We start from the raw sequence: 24,632 nt of genomic DNA, 5'->3' as shown, positions 1-24,632 counted from the left end.
TCAGAGTCTGCACCCACACCCATCTACTTGTAGGACCCCTTAGATCCAACCCCATTCCTACCGTGAAATTAATTTTCATTTTGATAAGATCCATTTCATATATTTGAATATACTAGAGGTGTGTCAAGAGATTCTAAACAAATCTTGAAATGCACTAATTGAAATCCAACCAATGATTTTTTTTGTAAAGAAGCAAAGTAAAGATTTTTCTGAAACCTCAATATTTTTGGGAACATTTGGTGAATTAAAAAAGGGGAAACAGAAGTACAAAACACACAAAAATAACTTTCCATCACTCAAAATGTTCAGAGCAACACCACCCTCCCAATGCATGCCAAATAAGTAAACTCATAGCCATGGTAACCTATACCATGCAAGGTTAGGACTACTGTGTAAAGGGCAGGAAACAGCATTTTAACCCTGAATCAGCTGTGAATTAGTCTAACACTTTCAACAAAAAAATATAGACATTTCAAGTAGTGTCCACCCCTAAATTTGGTGAAAGAAATATCCCCAAAAGATGAAAGTGAAGACTTTTCACCCCTTTAAAACAGTGCTCAATGTTGCCAGACTCAAAGAGTATCCAGACCAATCATGAGGTCGATCTTAGTTTCAGGAAGCTACATTGGGGTGACGTTAGTAGAGATGTAACTGAGCAAACCGATCTCAAATGGTGGATTTTAGAAGTGTATGAAGACACGCAACCCAGAGGGCGTGATGGAAGTAATGAAGGGTGAAGGAAAGGCGAGTGAGGGATATATGGAATGTAAAACCATGAGAAAAAGGAAAAGACCTTCCGGAAAGATCATCACCGACTTCATATTGAATGACACGGACAACCCGTCGATAAGCTATGCTATTTAGAAAGGGAGGGAGGGAAGGATGAAAATAAAGTAAATACCAACAGAAAGAGGGAAATTAGAGACAAACAAAAGGGAAATTATACAACAAAAACTGTCAAAAGGGGGGAAAAAAGCTTACAGAAACACAGTAATAATACACAATACAACTTGGATTCCCTTGAACATAGTGATACCTGGTCCAGCTTTACCTTTATTTGACAGATACCCACCTACCTACCTGGTGGTTCTATGTTATGCAACAATGTCCCCCCCACCGACCTTGGTCCAAAACAATGTCACTCCAATCAACCCTCATTGATTTGACCCCATTCACACAGTCAGACACACAAACACAGTATCGCAACATTTCAATGACAATAAAGAAAAGACGAAGCAGACTAAACTCTTTGGTCCCATAACCTGCTTTATGTAAAATGTGTGCGATATCTTGGAAAATAAATAAATGTGACTCTGAATAACAAACATAATATAATGATGCTTGTTTCCAACATTAGGGATGTTATCCTAAAATTAAATCCGCTTTGTGTTTTCTTCCCTTGCCATGATACTAATGAGTATCGCGATACTAGTATCGTCCCAGCCCCAACTGAGAGGTAGTAAAATTCGATATTAACCCATCCAGAAGATATGTCCTGATTAGCAAAGTTATCCAAGCATCAGCGAGGTAGCAGCAAGAGAGAGGGAGAGGAAAGGGTGGGGGGGTGGGATGGGACGGGAAAAGAGAGAGAAAGAGACAACGGTTAGAAATACTAGGCAGGGACAAAATGGTCACTCCATCATCCCCCCCTAAACAAACATATACAGACACAGGCACATAAATAGTGGGAGCACAGGAGCATCTGCAGTATGATCCCATTTTCATTTCTAAACGTTCACAGACCACTTGTGCGGTTGTGTAAAAGTCGTATCAGCGCTCCCCCACCCACCCCCCAAAATCTACAGAATATATGATACACTAAGAATGCGTTGCCTGGGGCCAATTCAGTGAGGAGCAACATTCAGAGCATTGCAGATATAAATGCAAGGTGTAGAATAGAGAAACTGTAAAGAATCATGTCAGTTTCATATAACAAACATTTATCTGCAACACTTCACGTTGCGCTCCGATGAATAGCAGCTTCCTGTTCTCTATGGCTGAGAACATGGTGGCAGAGAGAGACAGGAGGCAGATTTCTGAGCAGCATGCACCTTTAAATTCCAGGTAGCTCCATTGATTTATCATTGTTGAAAGATAATCTAAAGAATGATGCATGCAACATTTAAAGACATCTCAATGCTATTCATGCAGGTGACGTTATTCAATGAACTTAAACTACATTCTTTAAACAGCCACAAGGCCTTGGAAATGTCCCCATTCTATTCCTATAAATTGTATTCGATTCCTATCTATTAAATTGCCAAAAGGAATATTGATTAAGGGAGTTCTGTGAGTGCACTGTCTTCCTAGCACAACAGATCCAGGCCCTACCTGGTCTCCTGCAGCCACTGGTGGAATGCATTGGCGTGCTGCGCAAACTCCTGCCGCAGCTTGTCATTCTCCTCCTGCCTCCTCTGCTCCTTCTGCAGCTCCAGCTCTCGTTCCTATACAGACAGAGACAGAGAGGGATGGAGATGTATGTATGAAGTGCTTTCCAGACATGATGCAGACCAAGACATCGGCCCCCAGAGGTCCTCATTTGTTCTGGACATAAGTAGAGCATTACAGTGGGGAATAGGACAACATTTGAGATGTGCATGTCCTCCTCACCAAGCCTGCTCCTCAGATACATTAGTGCTGTATAGCCAATTCATATGGTCGTTGTCATGCCAATTGGTTAGTAATACAGCACAAACGAATCTGGGACCATGCTACCTCCCCCCTCTTCTCCCTTCTAACCTTGATGATCTTCTGCAGGTTCCTCCAGGTCTCTTCCAGGGCCTCCATGGTGAACCAGGTGTAGGGGTTGGACACCACCTGGTAGCTCTTGATCTGCCGGTCCAGCTCGGCCAGCTGGTTGAAGTCGGCCTGCGCCGAGCTCAGCGATGAGCGGAAGGCCTCGTGGGCGTCGCGCAGCGCCCGGATCTCCTCCAGCGAGTTGCAGCGCACCGGATCTGTCAAGTCCTCCTCGGCATTCTCAAACCAGCTGTTGAAGGCCGACGCCTTCTTGGCAAAGGTCAGGAACAGGTCTTCCACCTGGAGACAGAAGCAAGATGGAATCGATGGAGGTAAGAGGTCCACATCCACTAAGGTTTTTGACTTCGTAGGTGAAGGATAGTCTGATATTCCTGTTCAAAATATGAACATCAACAACGATGATATCTATGAACAGTAGTCATGATATCCTCATCGTAAGCTAAATGACAATTATCCGTCATCATAGTCTTTACATACCTTCCTGAAGTGCTCCTGGGCCTCCAGCAGTTTCTTCTTGCGGGCCTGCGAGTTGTCGAGAAGCTGGTTCCAGCGCTTCATAAGGGCAGCGTGGCGCGTCTCGATGGCCTTGGACTGGACGTGCTTGGCCGCCAGCAGCTGGTCCTTGAGGGCTGTGATGTTGGTGATACCCTCCTGCTGGAAGGCCTGCAGCCCTGCGTCAAACGTCTCCTGTGGACCCGAAGGGGGAACATGAGGCATAGGAGAACGTGTCTAGCTTTCTTGCACAAAATGGCTGCCGTAGCATCACTCATTTGGGAGCTACATATTGTTACACAGTACCTGCTTAGTGAGCAAGGTCTGCACAGAGGAGAGATCTCGTCCGTACTCATCCGTCTTCAGGCTGTTCTCCTTCTCACCTGAACAAACAACCAGACAGTATAAATTCAGTGCTACACTTAAAAATTAAACAATGCTCTCATCTCACCAGAGAATGTTGAAGCCTCATCCCCTAAACCTTCCCTTCTCAGGTCTCAAACCGTACCGATCCAGGACTCCACCACGTCAGCCTTCCAGTTGAACTGCAAGAAGGCAGAGTTCTCATCCAGCTTGGCTTTTCTCATGGCAGCGGCCCTCTCCAGCTCAGACACCTTGCCCCGCAGGGACGCCATCTTGGCTGAGATGCTGTCCACGTGGTGGTTGTTCTAATGGAGGGATGGACAAAAGCAAAATATGCATTTAACTGTGTGGGTAAATTGACATCAGCCAAGGTAAGTGGAAAATCATTGTAAAAGTTCATTTTTAAAATTTTGTGTGTGAACTATTGCTTAAACACTATTTCAGCTGGTACCGTATGAAGAGACGGAAAGGCTATTCATTTTATATTTTATCATTTTCTATACGACAACAGTATTGTCAGTGTTTACCTTCTTGATGAGCTCGTCTCCGTTGGAACACACGTCATTCACTCTGTCCCTGTGCACAGAGAAGTCAGTCTCAAACGCCTCATGCTTCTTCAACAGGCCCTGCACAGCAGCCAGGGTATCCCCGTAGTCTTCACTTCCCACCAGGTTCAGCTTCTCGTTAATCCAGGCTTCCTCCTCTTCAACATTCGCAACAAACTGCTGGTACTCCAGCGACTCCTCCAGCCTCTGTCCCCTGATCACACACACAGAGGCACACACAGATTAACTTCTTATGGCTGGGGGGGCAGTATTGAGAAGCTTGGATGAATAAGGTGCCCAGAGTAAACTGCCTGCTACTCAGGCCCAGAAGCTAAGATATGCATATTATTAACATATTTGGATAGAAAACACTCTGAAGTTTCTAAAACGGTTTGAATGATGTCTGATTATAACAGAACTCATATGGCAGGAAAAACCCAACCAGGAAGTGGGAAATCTGAGGTTTGTAAGTTAAAGTCGTTGCCTATCCTGTGTAAAATGTGGTCCGATTGCACTTCCTAAGGCTTCCACTAGATGTCAAGTCTTTAGAACCTTGTTTCAGGCTTCTACTGTGAAGGAGGAGAGAATAAGAGCTGATTGAGTAAGAGGTCTGACAGAGTGCCATGAGCTCAGTCTCACGTGCACCCATGATAATTAGCTGTGTTCCATTACATTTCTAAAGACAAAAGGAATTCTCTGGTTGGAACATTATTGAAGATTTATGTTAAAAACATCCTAAAGATGTTTTCTATGAACTGTTTTTTTACTTTTAGTCTGGCCTGCGCTTCGTGAACTTGGATTTGTGAACTAAACGCGCAAACAAAAAGGAGGTATTTGGACTTTATCGAACAAAACAAACATTTATTGTGGAACTGGGATTCCTGGGAGTGCATTCTGATGAAGATCATCAAAGGTAAGTGAATATTTCTGACTTCTGTTGACTCCACAACATGGCGGGTATCTGTATGGCTTGTTTTGGTCTCTGAGCGCTGTACTCAGATTATTGCATGGTGTGCTTTTTCGAAATCTGACACAGCGGTTGCATTAAGGAGAAGTTTATCTAATGTTCCATGTATAACACTTGTATCTTTTATCAATGTTTATTATGAGTAATTCAGTAAATTGATGTGGCTCTCTGCAAAATCACCGGATGTTTTGGAAGCAAAACATTACTGAACATAAAGCGCCAAAGTAAACAGATTTTTGGATATAAATATGAACATTATCGAACAAAACATACATGTATTGTGTAACATGAAGTCCTATGATGAAGATCATCAAAGGTTAGTGATTCATTTTATCTCTTTCTGCTTTTTTTGACTCCACTCTTTGGCTGGAAAAATTGCTGTTTTTCTGTGACTAGGTGCTGACCGAACATAATCACATGGTATCCTTTCGTCGTAAAGCTTTTTTGAAATCAGACACTGTGGTGGGATTAACAAGTTTATCTTTAAAATAGTGTAAAAATACTTGTATGCTTGAGGCATTTTAATTATAAGATTTCTGTTCTTTGAATTTGAAGCCCTGCACTTTCACTGGCTGATGTCATATCAATCCCGTTAACGGCATCTCAGCCGTAAGAAGTTAACACTCAACATCAATAAATGTTTAAGATGATAATGGCGTTTCATTGCAAAGCAGGCCTGGGAATATGTGTGTGTGTGTCAGAATGTATACGCGTGTCTGTTTTCCTAGTCTAACCTGGCTGCAGCCAGGTCCTTCAGCTCCATCCAGTGCTCCTCAAACTGGGCCAGCCTCTGCTCAATCTCATCCTGGCCGATGGTGTTGTCATCGGACAGCTTCTTCCCTGTGTCCTGCACAGACTGGATGGCCGGCTCATGGGCCCCCAACTCAGCCTCCAGCCTCTTGTGTTTCTTCCTCAGATTCTGCACTCCTGTCAAATCACGTCCATAGTCCTCCGAACTCACTAGCAATTTCTTTTCTCTGGATAGAGAACAGAGAGTGAAAGAGAGTGTTAGTAATCACAATGTCTCAACATCGAAAAACCCTCAATGTCGACTTGCATCCATTCCTCCACAACTCCAGGGGGGCGCTCTTACTTAATCCAAGACTCCTCGTCGTCCAGGTCCCTGAAGAACTGGTGCAGGCGGTGCGACTCGTTGAGCTTTGCACGGCGGCCAGTGGCCATGCTCTTGATCTTGGTGAAGCGTCCATTGACAGCGTCGCGCTTGTCCTTAACCTGGGTGGGGTCGAAGGCCGTGCTGGCCGTCAGGCTGTCAGCCTGGCCGTTCAGGTCCTTCAGACGATCCTGTGGACGGACAGAAAGACGTTCAAACCAAAGCACTAGACTGAACTCAGTGGATGCCTTTGTACAAAATCATGCTTCATAGACTTGGAAGTTGTTCAACAGAGGACACTCGGTTTGGTTGCCATCGAAAGCTTTGAGTACAAGGCAGCCTCACCTTTCATCCAGTCAGCATATAAAGGTGTGTAATCTGACAGATCCTTTAGTACATCAAGGCCCCCAGCTGAGCCCAGCATCAATCCAGGTTTGACAGAGATAGGGGGACGTTGAATATATTACCTCATGAGCAGAGATGTCGGCTTCCAGAAGCTGATGTTTCTTCAGCAGGTTGTTGACGGAGGCCAGGTCTTTGCCATAATCCTCAGAGGCAAGAAGGGCCTCGACCTACAGAGACAAAACAAAAAATATTTTTTCCAAATCTAATCTTCTTCTTTTGTTTTTGTTTTCCTACAGCACAGGTAGGCTAATGGGTTAACAAGTCAAATCCATTTCAATAAGAAAACTAAATAGCCTGACACAATCTCAGATCCAGAGGTGATGGTGTCTGTCCAGTACTTAATCTGTGCAGGTCTCAGATAAATCATATTGAACATCAAGGTTTTCAGTACAGAATACACAATTTCTCATCACAGATCAAATATCAGCATCTTTAACTTTGAGAATTGTGTGGTGGATGGAGATTTGAACTTTGAAGTAGTCATATTGACATCTAGAAAATATGTTTATTTATTTCATTATTGTACCTCAGAGAGCCAGAAGTCAAAGTCCTTAATGCCAGTGTTGAAGTTCTGCTGCTTGTTGGCTTCTTTCAGCTTCTGGCTCTTCTCTGCCGACTTGTTCACCAGGAACTGCCACTGCTCGTCCAGAGCACCCAGACGCGACTGGTGAAACACACACCCAGGTTAGATACCCAGCTTTGGAACAATAGATGTTGAATGAGGCAAGAATTGGTTCACGTAGCTTGAATGCCATAGGAACAGTTAACATTCTGTTTGCAATGTTATCACCATATTTTTCTCAAAAGCTTTCATCCTTGAAGTGGCATTGTAGAAGTACATTTAAACTCAGTTTTTCACAATTCCTGACATTTAATCCTAGTAAAAATTCCCTGTCTTAGGTCAGTTAGGATCACCACTATTTTAAGAATGTGAAATGTCAGAATAATAGTAGAGAGAATGATTTATTTCAGCTTTAATTTCTTTCATCACATTCCCAGTGGGTCAGAAGTTTACATACTCTCAATTAGTATTTGGTAGCATTGCCTTTAAATGGTTAACTTGGGACAAACATTTCAGGTAGCCTTCCACAAGCTTCCCAAAATAAGTTGGGTGAAATTTGGCCCATTCCTCCTGACAGAGCTGGTGTAACTAAGTCAGGTTTGTAGGCTTCCCTGCTCGCACACGGTTTATCAGTTCTGCCCACACATTTTCTATAGGATTGAGGTCATGGCTTTGTGATGGCCACTCCAATACCTTGACTTTGTTGTCCTTAAACCATTTTGCCACAACTTTGGAAGTATGCTTGGGGTCATTGTCCATTTGGAAGACCCATTTGCAACCAAGCTTTAACTTCCTGACTGATGTCTTGAGATGTTGCTTCAATACAGTGAGGGAAAAAAGTATTTGATCACCTGCTGATTTTGTACATTTGCCCACTGACAAAGAAATGGTAGGTTCATTTGAAAAATGAGAAAAATCCAGAAAAACGCATGTCAAAAATGTCAAATTGATTTGCATTTTAAATGAGGGAAATAAGTATTTTACCCCCTCTCAATCAGCTCCCAGGTGGCTTTTATACAGGTAACGAGCTGAGATTAGGAGCACACTCTTAAAGGGAGTGCTCCTAATCTCAGTTTGTTACCTGTATAAAAGACACTTGTCCACAGAATCAATCAATCAGATTCCAAATTCTCCACCATGGCCAAGACCAAAGAGCTCTCCAAGGATGTCAGGGACAAGACTGTAGAACTACACAAGGCTGGAATGGGCTACAAGACCATCGCCAAGCAGCTTGGTCAGAAGGTGACAACAGTTGGTGCGAATATTCGCAAATGGAAGAAACACAAAAGAACTGTCAATCTCCCTCGGCCTGGGGCTCCATGCAAGATCATGAGAACGGTGAGGAATCAGCCCAGAACTACACGGGAGGATCTTGTCAATGATCTCAAGGCAGCTGGGACCATAGTCACCAAGAAAACTATTGGTAACACACTACGCCGTGAAGGACTAAAATCCTGCAGCGCCCGCAAGGTCCCCCTGCTCAAGAAAGTATGTATACATGCTCGTCTGAAGTTTACCAATGAACATCTGAATGATTCAGAGGACAACTGGGTGAAAGTGTTGTGGTCAGATGAGACAAATGGAGCTCTTTGGCATCAACTCAACTCGCCGTGTTTGGAGGAGGAGGAATGCTGCTTATGACCCCAAGAACACCATCCCCACCGTCAAACATGGAGGTGGAAAAATTATGCTTTGGGGATGTTTTTCTGCTAAGGGGACAGGACAACTTCACCGCATCAAAGGGACGATGGACGGGGCCATGTACCGTCAAATCTTGGGTGAGAACCTCCTTCCCTCAGCCAGGACATTGAAAATGGGTCGTGGATGGGTATTCCAGCATGACAATGACCCAAAACACATGACCAAGGCAACAAAGGAGTGGCTCAAGAAGAAACACATTAAGGTCTTGGAGTGGCCTAGCCAGTCTCCAGACCTTAATCCTATAGAAAATCTGTGGAGGGAGCTAAAGGTTTGAGTTGCCAAAAGTCAGCCTCAAAACCTTAATGACTTAGAGAAGATCTGCAAAGAGGACTGGGACAAAATCCCTCCTGAGATGTGTGCAAACCTGGTGGCCAACTACAAGAAACATCTGACCTCTCATTGCCAACAAGGGTTCTGCCACCAAGTACTAAGTCATGTTTTGCAGAGGGGTCAAATACTTATTTCTCTCATTAAAATGAAAATCAATTTATATCATTTTTGACATGCGTTTTTCTGGATTTTTTTGTTGTTATTCTGTATCTCACTGTTCAAATAAACCTACCATTAAAATTATAGACTGATAATTTCTTTGTCAGTGGGAAAACGTACAAAATCGGCAAGGGATCAAATACTTTTTTCCCCTCACTGTATATCCACATAATTTCCCTGCCTCATGATGCCATCTATTTTGTGAAGTGCACCAGTCCCTCCTGCAGCAAAGCACCCCCACAACATGATGCTGCCACCCCCGTGCTTCATGGGATGGTGTTCTTCAGCTTGCAAGCCTCACCCCTTTTCCTCCAAACATAATGATGGTCATTATGGCCAAACAGTTCTATTTTTGTTTCATCAGACCAGAGGACATTTCTCCAAAAAGTATGATCTTTGTCCCCATGTGCAGTTGCAAACCGTAGTGTGGCTTTTTTATGGCGGTTTTAGAGCAGTGGCTTCTTCCTTGCTGAGTGGCTTTTCAGGTTGTGTCGTAGTAGGACTCATTTTACTGTGGATATGGATACATTTGTACCTGTTTCCTCCAGCATTTTCACAAGGTCCTTTGTTGTTGTTCTGGAATTGATTTGCACTTTTCGCACCAAAGTACGTTCATCTCTAGGAGACACAACACGTCTCCTTCCTGAGCGGTATGTCGGCTGTGTGGTCCCATGGTGTTTCTACTTGCGTATTATTGTTTGTACAGATGAACGTGGTACCTTCAGGCATTTGGAAATTGCTCCCAAGGATGAACCAGACTTGTGGAGGTCTACAATTTTTCTTCTGAGGTCTTGACTGATTTATTTTTATTTTCCCATGATGTCAAGTAAAGAGGCACTGAGTTTGAAGGTAGACCTTGAACTACATCCACACCTCCAATTGACTCAAATGTGGTCAATTAGCCTATCAGAAGCTTCTAAAGCCATGCCATAATTTTCTGGAATTTTCCAAGCTGTTTAAAGGCACAGTCAACTTAGTGTATGTAAACTTCTGACCCACTGGAATTGTGATACAGTGAATTATTAGTGAAGTAATCAGTCTGTAAACAATTGTTGGAAAAAATTACTTGTTTCATGCACAAAGTAAATGTCCTAACCGACTTTCCAAAACTATTGTTTGTTAACAAGAAATGGAGTGGTTGAAAAATGAATTTTCCAACCTAAGTGTATGTAAACTTCCGACTTCAACTGTATGTAAATATTTTTTGTTATATACTTACAAGTATGAAGTGTATGTATAATAACAAGTATGATTAAAGACAGAGTGTGTGTACCTGAACCGCATCCTCACTGCCGGAGCAGGCCCCTCTATGGATGAGGGCGTTGCCAGTGTCGATAACCCCACGGATGCGGTCTGCGTTGGCATGCAACTCCGCCTCGAAGGCCTGGTGCTTCTGGTGCTTACTCTGAGCTCAGGCAGGGGAAGGGGTGAGAGAGCGGGAGTGAGAACTATGGGAGGGTGTGGGTTGGTGGTGGATGGGTGACATCTCCCTTAGATTGTGTGAAAACACAATCCGGTAGGCTACTTAGAAATAATGTGTTGGTAAGGGTTGATGTACAATTTGAAAATAAGGAGGCTGAGTACATGTGTATATATATATTAGAATGGAACTTTTATAAGTGGCAGTCATTTTTCATGCATGTTTGTGTTTGGAGAGTAAATGTCTCCTAACTTGGGGCTATTGTTGATGGATATATACACACATATATACACTAAGTCTACATCCAGGAGATAACTGTAGGACAAAATCCACACAAAATGTGAGGTCATAATAAAAAATAAAAAAGATGAGGTCACAAATGTGAAATTCAGACACCACCAAATGAAGACAGACAATGTGTCGGACTGACTTCTACAAGACAAGAAACACCAAGGTGACAAACACAAAATGGAGTTGGAACAGGCCCACAACGGGGCCACGACAAATTTTACTTTTCAAGAGTACCTAGAAGAGGTCAGGGTCTTTTCAAAACTCGTTCCACAATGTTTTTACACACCGAGAGAGAGCAAACAAAAACCTTATGCGAGGTGTCTAAGCTAGGGATGTGGCGATCACGAAATTGTCAGCCGATGATTGTCAAGCAAATAACTGGTTGGTCTCACGGTAATTGACCGTTAATTAACAAACACATTTAGCATCTCCTGGTTTCCACACATAGCCTACAAGCCATTTTTTTTAAAGTCTAAAATAGAAGCCTATACCTTCACAATAAATCCATTATTTATTTTAGACAGGTCTAAAGAAGCATGATATGAAGAAAATGTGGTCTGTCAGAATAAAAGAATAGCATACTCTGAGTTGTCCTTATGTTAGAACCTGATGTGTCTATGCCAAATGGTTGCGGGCTATACTAGTTCATTTAGCAGACAAGACTCATAATTGCATGGAATTATTGTATATTATTTTATAGTATGAAGAATACAATTGAACAAAGCTGAATAAAATATAAATATTTTCTCCAAACGATTTGAGGGGGTGCGCATATATGCGGATATTGTGTGTTGAGGTTAACAAAGAAATAGGTATTCCTATATGCTTAATTTAGAGTTATTAATGTAACTTTAGTTGTTCTACAAACGTTGGGCTATATGTTTTGATTTTTAATACATTGTAAGGCTGCATGATGCGACTCTAAAGATGATTTGAAAAAAGTTGCTTCAAAGGCATGAGCCCTGCAATGCACACATCGTAGTAGGCTATAAGCACGAATGTTCCATTAGTGGAAAACACCATTATCAAAAGTGACCGCAAAGGCAATTATGCATGTATTGCTTTTATTATAAAGGTGCATTTTAATGGTGAACATTATCTTCCCCAAACTTGAAACCCCCGCGCTGCTTATGTATGCCAGTTAGGCTCTACACACATTGTAAAGCGGATTAATGTGCTTAATTTTAAGAAGTTATTTGGCCACTTTAGTTGTGATACAAACCTTATTAAAACATATAGGCCTATGGGCTAGGCTAAATGAGGTGTGCGACTATGATTAGAAAAAGTTGCAAAAAAAGGCATTGTTTCTTACGCTGGGCATCAATCACCAGTGATAATATATAATTAACAAGTGATTGTCTGATTGGTGACTATATTAGCCTTTTCTTGATTTAATCTTGTCTTTTGATATGGTAAATAATATAAGAGACATTGGACCATTATCAAGCACCTGTATGGAAACAGGGCAGTGGAAAAAAAGACATGTCATCTATGCACTTAAATAGCAAATGGAGGACACTTTTCCCTGTGGTTTATTTTCATGCCAGACAGGTAGGCTATACTCCTGTTGTAAAATAAGCAATGTGCTTAATATTAGGAAAGTTGAGAAATAAATATGGAAGCCCTAGCCTATAGAAAGCTGACGGGATCCTCCTTTTTTTAGTAGAGACCATCACCATTTTCTCACGCAATTGCATAGCCTATAGAAATGTTACACAACATGAGCTCAAAGTCTGATTATATTTAACATTTGCATTGATGTCAGAGTGATTAGAGGGACAATAGAGTGCTGAGTACCAGGCAGTTAGCAAGTTTGGTAGGCTACTAATGACCAGCAGCAGAATCAGAGCTTGGAGAAGCCTAATTACTGTGACTAAATGGTCATGTGGAATTTGACCGCCGGTGTGGCGGTAATACGGTCACCGCAACAGTCCTAGTCTGAGCTATCCTTGATGTTTGATAGATCTTTGACAATACTTATTTTACAGCAGCTAAAGTATGGTTTTTGTTCACAACCATGGCTGCTGCTAGCATACATGTCTCTACATTAGCTACAATAAGGCAAGGCACAACAATTCTAAGCTGGAGGTCTCCTCTCTCTCAGGTCAATGTATTTGATACACTACAGATTTGCAGTTCTGATAGATGGAAGCCGTTGTTTTGTTTTTTTATACACTAATAAACGTTTTATAAAATTATATGTCAAGTTTCTGTTATATTAAGATCAGAACATGTTTAGACATTTCTCAAGATTTATAGGAATATTTAAACAAAAGCAACAATATGTGGAGCGTGTTTGAAGATGACCATACCTCAAACAAGCAAAAAAAGAAAACCACAAAATATGGAAGCCACGACCAGCAACTACACAAAGTGACATTTGCTAAAATGATAACAGAACTACAGTCATGTACAAACATGTGCGTTGATGGCAGAAGATGGGGGGGGGGGGGGGGGGGGAGGAGATGAACACATGAATGAAACCCATACAAAAAAGAAGCAGGCACTCGCGAGTGCGGAGGAACACGGAAAATAGACAGACGGGATGGCGTTCTACATCAAACAAGGCAACAGACGTGGACATATAACAGGAAACCTACTTTGGATGTTAGCTTAGCTGACACACTATTCAACTTACCAGCAGCTTCGACAGCTATAAACAAGACAATAAAACAGAGGAGAGATTCAGTCCCATATAGACACAACACATGGGGTTGGTTCAGTAGTCACAGGAGTAGAAGTAGTAGTCATTGTTAACAAGGAGCGACAAGACATTAAATTGCAGCATTAAAACCACTGGCAAGTTAGATGTCATTCAACGTATATTAACAAACCCTCACAAAACTAACCATCTATTGAAACAATTTGATCGTGATCTATTGAACAGGTCAAAGTGTTTCATCCGACAACAAAGTCTTGACAGGCTAGGTAAAAATTAACCCTAACCACTGCCAGAGGGTCAGATATGTGTTATCCTACTAATGGGTATGGGGCAGTAGGGTAAACTGACCCTAAATATGTGGATAGGGGCAGCCCATTGAGATGGTTAGAGGGCGTACTTCCCATGATAAAAGTCTTCCATGGAGCTGCCCATGCTTATCATTGCCTTTTGTGGCAAGTGTGCCCTCTATGGGGCAGCGTGCTCAAACCTCTAAGGGTGGAGCCCTGAGATGCTGCTAGCCAATCCTGTACCTGGATGTTGGTGGGGTCCTTATAGGACTCGTCTGTAGCTGTCTGCAGCTTCTCGCTGATCCAGGCCTCTATCTCGTCCACGTCGCGGCTGAACTGCTGCAGCGTCTGGGACTCGCCCAGCTTGGAGCGCTTCTCAATCATCTGAGCCTTCAGACGGCGCCACCTACAGGCCGGGAGGACAAACACTTAAGACTGGAGCAACAACGAACAGGCAGACTGTGGGCATTTTTGTGTGTAACTAAGTCATACACACGGTCATCAAAAAGAGAAAGACTGACCTGTCCAGGACTTCATTGCGACGGTTGAATATCTCTGGTTTGGCATAATGATCAGCGCCAACCAGCTGGTCTGCAAAGGACTGCAGAGCAGCGATTTTCTCCTCCTGCACGTTGATGGCCTTGTCAAAGTCCTCGTGTTTCTTGATGAGAGCCTCCACGCTGTCCAGGGAGTCACCCTTGTCGTCGCTGGCCAGGAAGGCCTCGCGAGCCGCCATCCAGTTCTCAGCCTGTTCACAGTCACGGTTGAACAGCTGAGGGAGGAGAGCAGAGAGAGAGGGGAAAAGAGAGAGGTTATTCACTGGCAGTGGATGTTGTATTGAGGCTAGTAATTGTTTAAAAAATAAAAAAATAAAAGTGAACTTTTTTTCTGTGGGTTGGTAGACACACAATAGATTAGGCCTTGTTCAAAAGGTGTCAGATCTGGTGCAATGGAACATACACTTATGGGGACACAGAAACATGTCCTTGAGTCCAAATAGCCAAAAGTCACTGAGACAAGACGTTTGGTTTTGGAAGGATTCGTCTGGTACTCTTAAATGTGCCAGAAGCAAAGATCAGCAAGAGGAGGTTTCTAAGAGGAGGTTTCTAAGAGTGTGTGTGCCTGCGTTTATACCTGGAGCTCCAGGCACTGGTCGAGCATCATTCGTCTCTGCACCCAGGCCTTCTCCAGGTCTGCCCTCTCGTGGTCCAAGGCCTCCAGCTTCTGCTGGATCTCAGGACTGGCATAGTGGCCGCGCGCCAACAGCTGCTGGCCAAACTGCTCAAAGGCCTGGAAGGTGCCCGCACGGGCGTCAATCTCAGTACGGTGCTCCTAGAGAGAAGAAGGGGAGGGTAAGAAGGTGTATTTGATGGACGGGAACTTTGTGTATGTTGATATGTGGGATCAAACTTATCTGGAGACAGTGGATGGACGGTACCAGTGCAGTGTGTGTGTGTGTGTGTGTGTATGTGTGTGTAGAGGCAGTACCTGGTGTCTCTCTAGCAGGGCCTCAGCCCCGGTCACGTCCTTGGCCAGCTCTTCTGAGGACACCAGGCCTCGGATGCCGTTGATCCAGGACATGAGGTCCCTGAAGTCGGAGAGGAAGCGCTGCAGGTCGTGGGAGTTGCCTAGCTTATCCTTTCGCTGGTCGGCGCGCCCTACCAGACTGCTCCAGGCCGTATTGAGCTCTGTGCACTTCTCCTGGATGTCGTCCACTGCCTCCGGGTGGGACTGGATCAGACGCTCCGCTGTCTCCCCCAGGGAGTTCACCTGGAACCGGAAGGAAAAGGGTCAGTATCGTCTCTAAACAGCAGAGCAACGAAAGTGTGCGACTGTGTGTGTGTTTGAGAGACCGACTGTGTTCACTCTCACCTTATCTCCCAGGGCAGCCAGGTCTCTCTCAAAGCCCTCGTGTTTGCGCTGAAGGGCCTGAACGCTGGCCAGGTCGTGGCCATAGTTGTCTGTGTTCAGCGCTTGGTTCTTCTCCTCAATCCACTCCTTGGTCTCATCCGCATCCCTGAGGACAACAAAAAGCAGCCATTTCAATTTTGACTCAACACCAGCCATTTTGTTTCATGTGCGTTGTAATATTCAAATCCACCCACTGTTTCTTGCTCAACTGTGTGTGTGTACCTGTGGAACCTCTGCACTTCGTGGGCACTGCCCAGCATGTTGCTCCTCTCCTCGGCCAGCTGCTGCAGGGATCTCCAGCGGTTGTTCAGCTCCTAGAAACACACCCCCAGAAATGTATCACCCAATCACAGAGCTAGATGGAACATCGCCAGGAGTCAATCACTCCCTTGAGGCCTCTACGCAGGTTTCTGGAACCCAGTGCTCCAATTTAGCTGATTCAAATTGAGGGCATGTTTTAATGTATTGATAAGTTACTTATTTTCACGATTCTATGATATATAGACTATTGGTTGTATATCCTCCAGGTTAGGATAAATTCCATTTGAACTCAAATGAAAAATATATATATTTCATTTATTAATTGAATATGAACTCGTTTGCATTGACAGTTACAATGGAGCCCAATCCTGGTAATCTTGACTTAAACTGATATGTGGTGAATATCAATCGTGAATCACTGAAAGTGCTCAAAGATTCAGTTTGTGCTCTGTGTGTTTGACAGAGAGACTGACGTAAAAGGAGGGTGTTGAACACAGATGAGGAGTTGGTGATGAGGAAGAAGGTAAGTCAGACAGGGAGAGGGATGCATGGTGATGAGAACACACAAAATGGAGAAACAAATGACAACAAAATGCTAGGGTTACAAAGATGGTGTTGAGGCATATTTCAATGCCTTTTTGTAACAGCCATCCTTCCTTCTGAAAACAAATAACAAATGGTTAAAGAAGAGACAAATGAAAACCGTAACGAGGGACAAGGCCATTCAATGACATCGGTCACATGATTAGAACAAAAAACGATGTAAGGAGTGTGGACACGGAGATCAAACCAGGACGATGTGCAAGACAATGGAACTACAGGACGACAACGAACGCACAGCAAGACCACAATGAGACTGTTGATGGAAGGGCTTAGTCTCCCGAATAAACACGATGCAGGTATGAGACGAGCCAGGAGGACATAATGCAAGGGAGGAGAAGGGGGTGCGATCAGGGGCGGGACAGATGGAGTGGTCTTTAAAAATCTTACCTTGATAGTATTAAAGTTAGCCGTCGTTTGAACAGCCAAGCGTACATTCTACAATCAAAGATGAAAAAACCAGATCAGGAGGGCGGAGAGGAAAAGGGGGGAGGAGGGAAGGAGGATTTGGAAAATAACAGAAAACACCACACCAGTCACCATGTTAGCGCAGCAGGGAGGTAAAAGCTGCCCATGTCTTTACACGGTTGCCCAAGAGACAACCGGCACCATCACCATGGCAATAGAAGACCAGCAGAACCTGAAGTGGACATTGAACCCCAATGTGAACTGCTACACATACAGTGCACTAGGTAATATGGACATTTATGTGCAGGGTGTGTCCATAGAGAGACATATTCTAATTCTATTTATATGGGTGAGTCAACATGTGTCTGCTTTGGTCTTTTCAGGCTGCTTTACATTTAAAAATGACCTGATTTTGAGGAATAATGTTTACCCTAATGAGTAAACAGCTAGTAAGTAAACAGAGTAGCTACAAAAGTGGAGTACAGCTACTCTACTGTCTTTTATAAACTGGGTGGTTCGAGCCCTGAATGCTGATTGGCTGACAGCCGTGGTATATCAAGACTGTAAACCACGTGTATGACAAAACATGTAATTAGAGCAGTAAAAATACATTGGTAACCAGTTTATAATATATGGCCAATATACAACAGCTAAGGGCTGTATCCAGGCAGGAGCCGTGTTGCGTCTTATGTAAGAACAGCCATACCTAAAAACAGCCATATACCACACCCCCTCCTCAGGCCTTATTGTTTAAGTAAACTTGAAGATAGAATGGTGAGTACCACTGCCAGGTCTTCCATTCGTTTGTCTCTTGTTTGTGTTAACAAATACATCTTACATTAACTGATGTAAGCTCCTATGAACAAGGCTGAGTTAGTGGGCATGATTTAGGTTCATTCGAATAGTTTTGACTCCCACTGTGTCAAAACCCACAATACAGTTCAATCATGCTCAGGTTCATTGAACAAGTCCAGATTGACAGGCTGCTGCATGCTGTCCAATGTCAGCAGTTGATGTCTGTTATGGACTAAAACAACATTAAAATAAGGTCGGGACACAAAATGTTTTGTTTGGAAGCACATGAAATCATGTTGATTGGTCTTTTTGTCAGAAGACGAGTCTTACCTTCCATGGAGAGGCATTCTTGTTATCAGCCTCATCCTGTTCGAACAAAGAGCGGAATTTGGGTTGACGTTGATGGCACATCTATACATTTTGATTGCATTAACTTTCCTTACCAGTATAATGTATTGCAACTGTGAAATTGTCTTACCTGGCCAGGAGCAGATCCCAGCATCACTTGTTCCTAGAGAGGAGAGAAAGAGAGAGAAGACGAGAGAAATGATGCCATAACTTCCGCTTACACATTTGAGTTGAACCTTTTTGGGATAGGAGGCAGCATTTTCACTTTTGGATGAATAGTGTGCCCAGAGTGAACTGCTCAGTCCCAGATGCTAATATATTCATATTATTATTAGTATTGGATAGAAAACACTCTGAAGTTTCTAAAACTGTTTGAATTATGTCTGTGAGTATAACAGAACTCATATGGCAGGCGAAAACCTGAGAAAAATCCAACCAGGAAGTGGGACATTGAGGTTTGTAGTTTTTCAAAGCTTGGCCTACCGAATACACATTGAGATATGGATGAGGTTACACTTCCTAGGGCTTCCACTAGATGTCAACCGTCTTTAGAAACTGGTTTGAGGATTCTACTATAAAGTAGAATGAGACATCAGTGGTCTGGCAGAGAGCCTCGGTCTCATGACGCGCGATCCCGACAGAGTTACCTCTCGTTCTAGTGCTTTTCTGAAGACAAAGGAATTCTCCGGTTGGAACATTATTGATGTTTTATGTTAAAAACATCCTAAAGATTGATTCCATACATCGTTTGACATGTTTCTAAAGGACTGTAACGGAACTTTTAGAGTTTTTGCCTGGATGAAGTGCCTGCGCCTCATGAAGATGGATTACTGGGCTGAACAAGCTAATAACAAGTGGCTATTTGGACATAAATGACGGACTTTATGGAACAAATCAGTCATTTATTGTCCACCTGTGATTCCTGGGAGTGCCTTCTGATGAAGATCATCAAAAGTAAGTGAATATTTATGGTGTTGTTTCTAACTTTGTTGATTCCAAAATGGCAGATATTCCTCTGGTTCTTTTGGGTTCTGAGCGCTGTTCTTAGATTATGCTTTTTTTTTTTTTGAAATCTGACACAGCGATTACATTAAGGAGAAGTCTATCTTTAATTCTGTGAATAAGACTTGTATCTTTTATCAATGTTTATTATGAGTATTTCTGCAAAATCACCGTATGTTTTGGAATTAAAAACATTACTGCAAGTAATGCACCAATGTAAACTGAGATTTTTGTATATAAATATGCACATTATCAAACAAAACATACATGTATTGTGTAACATTATGCCCTATGAGTGTCATCTGATGAAGAACATCAAAGGTTAGTGATTAATTTTATCTATATTTCTGCTTTTTGTGACTCCTGTGTTTGGCTGTGTTTTTTCGACTTGGCTATGACCAAACATAATCATATGTGGTGCTTTCGCTGTAAAGCATTTTTGAAATCGGACCCGATGGGTAGATTAATATGCTGTTTATCTTTCATTTGCTGTATTGGACTTGTTAATGTGTGAAAGTTACATATTTCAAAAAAATATTTTTGAATTTCGCGCGCTGCCTTTTCAGCGGAATGTTGTCGAGGGGTTCCGCGCTAGAAATGTTAATACATTTGATTTATTTCAAATAATGTACCAAATTACTTTTTACAAATCCTCATAACATTCACTCCATATGCTTTTATCATTGACTTAATATGAAAAGTATTTAATAGCAGCTACTCAAGAAAACAATGTCCATTTTTCAATCTTCCAAAATCGATTGTTGTAGGCTGGATGGAATGACGGATCTATTGGTAATGTCTCAAAGGACATTGAGGACATTTGTCAATGAAAATGACGTTTTTGGCGACATCGTGTGGAAGCTGTAGGAATTGCATCCGTGTTTATATTAAATTTGGTTTCCTTTAAACAATACATGAAAGGGGCGCATGGATACTTTTTTCAGCTTTCAGTGACCAGTTTTTCTTGCGCTTTTCGATGAAACACACGCTCTGTTATAGTCACAGCCGTGATTTAACCAGTTTTAGAAACTTCAGAGTGTTTTCTATCCACACATACTAATCATATGCATATACTATATTCCTGGCATGAGTAGCAGGACGCTGAAATGTTGCGCGATTTTTAACAGAATGTTCGAAAAAGGAGGGGGTAGGATGAAGAGGTTTTTAATATCTCTGCAGTGGTTGGCTACACCATCCTACCTGAGCTTGGACCATGGTTGCCTCCTCGGCCATCAGGCCCTCAGACTCCAGCTCAGACGCCACCTTGTTGATGTCCCTCAGACGAGACTCATTGGCCTTCAGGTCCTGGTAGTCAAACAGACAGAAGACAAGACAGTCAACACAAAACTCATACCAGTATTCACCAATGTACTGGGTGAGATGGGACAGCATAGATTAGAAGAACTGAGTAAGTATAATACACACATTGCTCCTGTTCTTGAACATGATTTTTAAATGCTTCTTAGTCCAGTAAGTATCCTTCTCCTACTAGTATCCTTCTCCTACTACTGGTGGCCATGTTGTGTGCGGCATACCTTCTGGAAGTCGTCAAACTTCTTCTGCAGCACCTCCACCTGCTCCAGGTCGGAGCCCACCTCCTCATTGGTGAGGGCTCCCTCCTTCTCGTTAATCCACTGCTGTAGTTCGTTAGCCTCGCGGAACAGCATGAACTTCTTACAGCTCTTCTCCAGCATGTCCTTGCGCTTCTCGCCTAGCTCCTGGAGAGTTCCGTACCTAAAAATACAGGATAAAGGCTTTCAGAATTCCCTGTGTGAGGGGGACACTGGGTAGTGGAAATAACGCTGAAGTGTCAATACATTATGATTTACAGGGAGAACTGAGCGCACTAGGGTTGTTGCCAAAATTATATTTCAATTTGGATTAATAATTTAGCAAATCTTTAAATACCGGTAGACCTCCAGGGTCAGCCCTAAAGTGCACACCTCTCCACTGTGATAGCTGATGTGTGGTGAGCTTTCTGGCGCAGCACAAAATGGCTGCCATGGCATCCCTCAGGTGGTTGCTACACATTGGTGGTGGATGAGGTGATTCCCCCTTACTATGCTCACAATTTCATAAGATGCCATCGGAATGACATAATCAGCCAGGTTTGTAACATGGCTGTCTATGATGCAGAGTGAAAAACACATCTATACGCTCTCATGGAAAAACAGAATGCAAGTGAGAGCTCATGACACCCACAGGCAAGCTGGGAGAAAAAAGGAGTGAGAAAGAAAGATGAAGCTTCTATCCATCTGTTGAATAGAAGATGAGTGATAGATATAAGAGAGAGAGAGAGAGAGAGCGTGCACACTGGAATCACAGTCACAAGGACCACGACATCGACATGGGTATTGATTGACATGGGTATTGATTTAGGGAGTGGCAGGAATGGCAAATGGCTTTGCCCGTGGCGATGCGTGGTGGCTTCGCAAACACGACACCTACGGGGACACTGGTCCTACTCACAGTTCCTCCACCTGCTTCATGCGTACAGACACACTGCACGCCTCCTTGGCCAACGGCCTGCTCAGTCCAGACATGACATGCGCAGGCAGGCAGGCGTTAGTGGTTAGAGAGAGAAACAGAGATAGATGGAGAAAAAGGCAAAAGGCTGTTAGTGATAGAGAGAAAAAAGTGTGACTCTGGGCTGTTTCACTAAGGAATAGAAAGGGAAACAAAAATAATTTGAAGAGAGAGCGAGACAGAAAAGGGAGAGCGAGATAGAAAAGGGAGAACAAGACTGGGGCATCAAAGAGGTAAATATTATTGGGTTTATTATTGGGTTGAGCTCACATGGACATTTCTTCAAGTCAGGAAACGTTAGAACACAGAATACACAGTTAATTAACCCATTAGGGACAACACGTCCTAAGTTAAAGGGGTAAATAACTATACAGAGATGCAGGAGTGTACTGAAGAGAAGTACTGGGGATAGGGTATTTTGGGACTGGCTTAGGTGGAGGGAATAGAAGTAGTCCCTTACTGGTTCTCAATCTGATCCTGGCGCAGGCCGATGCTGCCCTGCTCATCCAGCAAGTTCTCTCTGGAAGAGGACTGGGTGGGATCCAGCTTCTTGACGTAGGCTGCCGGAACAAAACCCTGGCGGTCATTCACCTCCACCTTCCACCAGTCCTACAGCAGGGAAGAGAGGGGAGGTCAGGAGATAGGACCACAAGAGAAGACATGCTCTTTTTATCCCCCATAAAATATTAAGATATATGTCCCATACTCTCTTGCCTATATCCTTCCAATTCTTTCCGTTCTACATCAAGTGCCTAGTCATGGGTATGACCTAGTAGTTGTTTCCGGTACAAGGCTTTTGTTCATCTCACTAAGATGCTGTGTGTGTGTGTGTGTGTGTGCCTTGTTAGTGCTGTTGAGCAGGGTGAGGATGTCTCCCTTCTTCATGGTGACCTCACGGGGGCTCTTCTCCTGGTAGTCATAGAGGGCCAGCACCAGCTCTTTACCCGTCTCATCATCGGTGGGAGCCACTTGTTGCTGCAGGTGAGATTAAAAATAAGGATTATAGGTGTAATCTAGAAGATGGCAACATAAAAATATCAGGTTGTGTATATGATAGACCGGGAGTAGAAAATAAATTCTTGATTTGTTGGACCTCTGGTTCTCAGATGTTTGCATGGATGAGAAACACAGTTTTATTATCCAAAGAATGTGAACTAGCTAGTTAAGGCATTCATAAGCTGACAAATGGTTCATATCCATTTTACAATAATGCTAAAGATACAATGTGGGTTCCAGACTTACCCTACAGGTTTGGGCCTGCTCCTTCAGAGCATGGATGCTGCTTCCATAGGCACTCAGATCAGACATCAGGGCTTCGTGCTTCTTCAGCAGGGCCTGGGGAAGAACAGAGAGGGGTGAGTGTCATCTCCACTTTACATCCTCCAACCTTCTACATCCAAACCTATCCTCAAACAAAGTATTCATTCATTAATTCACCTCCATAATTTACCCACCTAGATAGTCAAATGTCCCTCTCCGCCTCTCTTACCTCAGCAGAGTCCTCGTCCTTGCCGTAGTCGGGGCTGCCCACAATGGGCTCCTTCTCCCTCATCCAGGACTCTGCCTCGTTGGCGTCGGCAAAGTACTGCTGGGCCTGCAGCGAATCCTCCAGGTCCTGCCTGCGCTGCCCGGCCTTGCCCTTCAGGGTGTCCCAGCGGCCGTTCAGCTCCTCCAGCTTCACCTTCACCTCCTCTCCGGCAAAGTGACCTAGTGGGGACCACGGGGAGAGGTGGATAGTTTATTTATTAGAGTGAAAATCATTGAACAAATATATTTTACAATAACGACCTGGAGAGCGGGGTTGGGACAATTCCATTTCAGTTCAGTCAATTCAGGAAGTTTGTTTAAATTAAAATCAAAACAAATTGGTCATAAACACATATTTAGCAGATGTTATTGTGGGTGTAGCGAAATGCTTGTGTGCCTAGATCCAACAGTGCAGTAGTATATAACAATTCACAACAATACACACAAATCTAAAAGTTAAAGAATGGCATTAAGAAAAATATAAATATTAGGACAAGCAATGTCGGAGTGGCAATGACTATAATACAGTAGATAGAATACAGTATATAAACTCAACAAAAAAGGAAACGCCCTCACTGTCAACTGCGTTTATTTTCAGCAAATTTAACGTGTAAATATTTGTATGAACATAACAAGATTCAACAGACAAACTGAACAAGTTCCACAGACATGTGACTAACATAAATTGAATAATGTGTCCCTGAACAAAGGGGGGGGGGGGGTCAAAATCAAAAGTAACAGTCAGTATATGGTGTGGCCACCAGCTGCATCTCCTCCTCATGGACTGCACCAATTTTGCTGTGAGATGTTACCCCACTCTTCCACCAAGGCACCTGCAAGTTCCCGGACATTTCTGCAGGGAATTGCCCTTGCCCTCACCCTCCGATCCAACAGGTCCCAGACATGCTCAATGGGATTGAGATCCAGGCTCTTCGCTGACAATGGCAGAATACTGACATTCCTGTCTTGAAGGAAATTACGCACAGAATGACCAGTATGGCTGGTGGCATTGTCATGCTGGAGGGTCATGTCAAGATGAGCCTGCAGGAAGGGTACCACATGAGAGAGGAGGATGTCTTCCCTGTAATGCACAGCATTGAGAATGCCTGCAATGGCAACAAGCTCAGTACAGTGATGCTGTGACACACTGCCCCAGACCATGACGGACCCTCCACCTCCAAATTGATCCCGCTCCAGAGTAG

General features: G+C 43.4%; 1 protein-coding gene across 20 annotated transcripts in view; it reads right to left on the bottom strand.

Moving 5' to 3' along the window:
* LOC139408394 (spectrin alpha chain, non-erythrocytic 1) overlaps positions 1 to 24,632 on the bottom strand; it is a 53,724-nt gene that overhangs the window by 4,288 nt on the left and 24,804 nt on the right. For 4 of the 20 annotated variants that reach the window (XM_071152206.1, XM_071152201.1, XM_071152202.1 and 1 more), the window contains exons 16-44: positions 23,393 to 23,610; positions 23,146 to 23,238; positions 22,744 to 22,878; positions 22,364 to 22,512; positions 21,847 to 21,903; positions 20,913 to 21,111; positions 20,578 to 20,682; positions 18,506 to 18,538; positions 18,358 to 18,393; positions 17,215 to 17,262; positions 16,186 to 16,277; positions 15,925 to 16,069; positions 15,541 to 15,822; positions 15,187 to 15,384; positions 14,574 to 14,824; positions 14,296 to 14,458; positions 13,742 to 13,756; positions 10,666 to 10,797; positions 7,167 to 7,304; positions 6,703 to 6,807; positions 6,218 to 6,426; positions 5,859 to 6,101; positions 4,140 to 4,371; positions 3,758 to 3,917; positions 3,556 to 3,632; positions 3,235 to 3,444; positions 2,740 to 3,036; positions 2,332 to 2,444; positions 1,478 to 1,495 (exon numbers count right to left, since the gene is read on the bottom strand). In XM_071152206.1, coding sequence (XP_071008307.1) covers positions 1,478 to 1,495; positions 2,332 to 2,444; positions 2,740 to 3,036; positions 3,235 to 3,444; positions 3,556 to 3,632; positions 3,758 to 3,917; positions 4,140 to 4,371; positions 5,859 to 6,101; positions 6,218 to 6,426; positions 6,703 to 6,807; positions 7,167 to 7,304; positions 10,666 to 10,797; positions 13,742 to 13,756; positions 14,296 to 14,458; positions 14,574 to 14,824; positions 15,187 to 15,384; positions 15,541 to 15,822; positions 15,925 to 16,069; positions 16,186 to 16,277; positions 17,215 to 17,262; positions 18,358 to 18,393; positions 18,506 to 18,538; positions 20,578 to 20,682; positions 20,913 to 21,111; positions 21,847 to 21,903; positions 22,364 to 22,512; positions 22,744 to 22,878; positions 23,146 to 23,238; positions 23,393 to 23,610 — 4,153 coding nt within the window. The remainder of the gene's footprint in view (positions 1 to 1,477; positions 1,496 to 2,331; positions 2,445 to 2,739; positions 3,037 to 3,234; positions 3,445 to 3,555; positions 3,633 to 3,757; positions 3,918 to 4,139; positions 4,372 to 5,858; positions 6,102 to 6,217; positions 6,427 to 6,702; positions 6,808 to 7,166; positions 7,305 to 10,665; positions 10,798 to 13,741; positions 13,757 to 14,295; positions 14,459 to 14,573; positions 14,825 to 15,186; positions 15,385 to 15,540; positions 15,823 to 15,924; positions 16,070 to 16,185; positions 16,278 to 17,214; positions 17,263 to 18,357; positions 18,394 to 18,505; positions 18,539 to 20,577; positions 20,683 to 20,912; positions 21,112 to 21,846; positions 21,904 to 22,363; positions 22,513 to 22,743; positions 22,879 to 23,145; positions 23,239 to 23,392; positions 23,611 to 24,632) is intronic. The other 16 variants (XM_071152211.1, XM_071152215.1, XM_071152209.1 and 13 more) reach the window with 8 other exon arrangements.

Source organism: Oncorhynchus clarkii, chromosome 5 (assembly GCF_045791955.1).
Source record: "Oncorhynchus clarkii lewisi isolate Uvic-CL-2024 chromosome 5, UVic_Ocla_1.0, whole genome shotgun sequence".
In the NCBI taxonomy this organism is placed as follows: domain Eukaryota; kingdom Metazoa; phylum Chordata; class Actinopteri; order Salmoniformes; family Salmonidae; genus Oncorhynchus; species Oncorhynchus clarkii.
The sequence above is the reverse complement of the archived record's forward strand: the minus strand, read 5'-3'. Positions and strand labels throughout refer to the sequence as shown.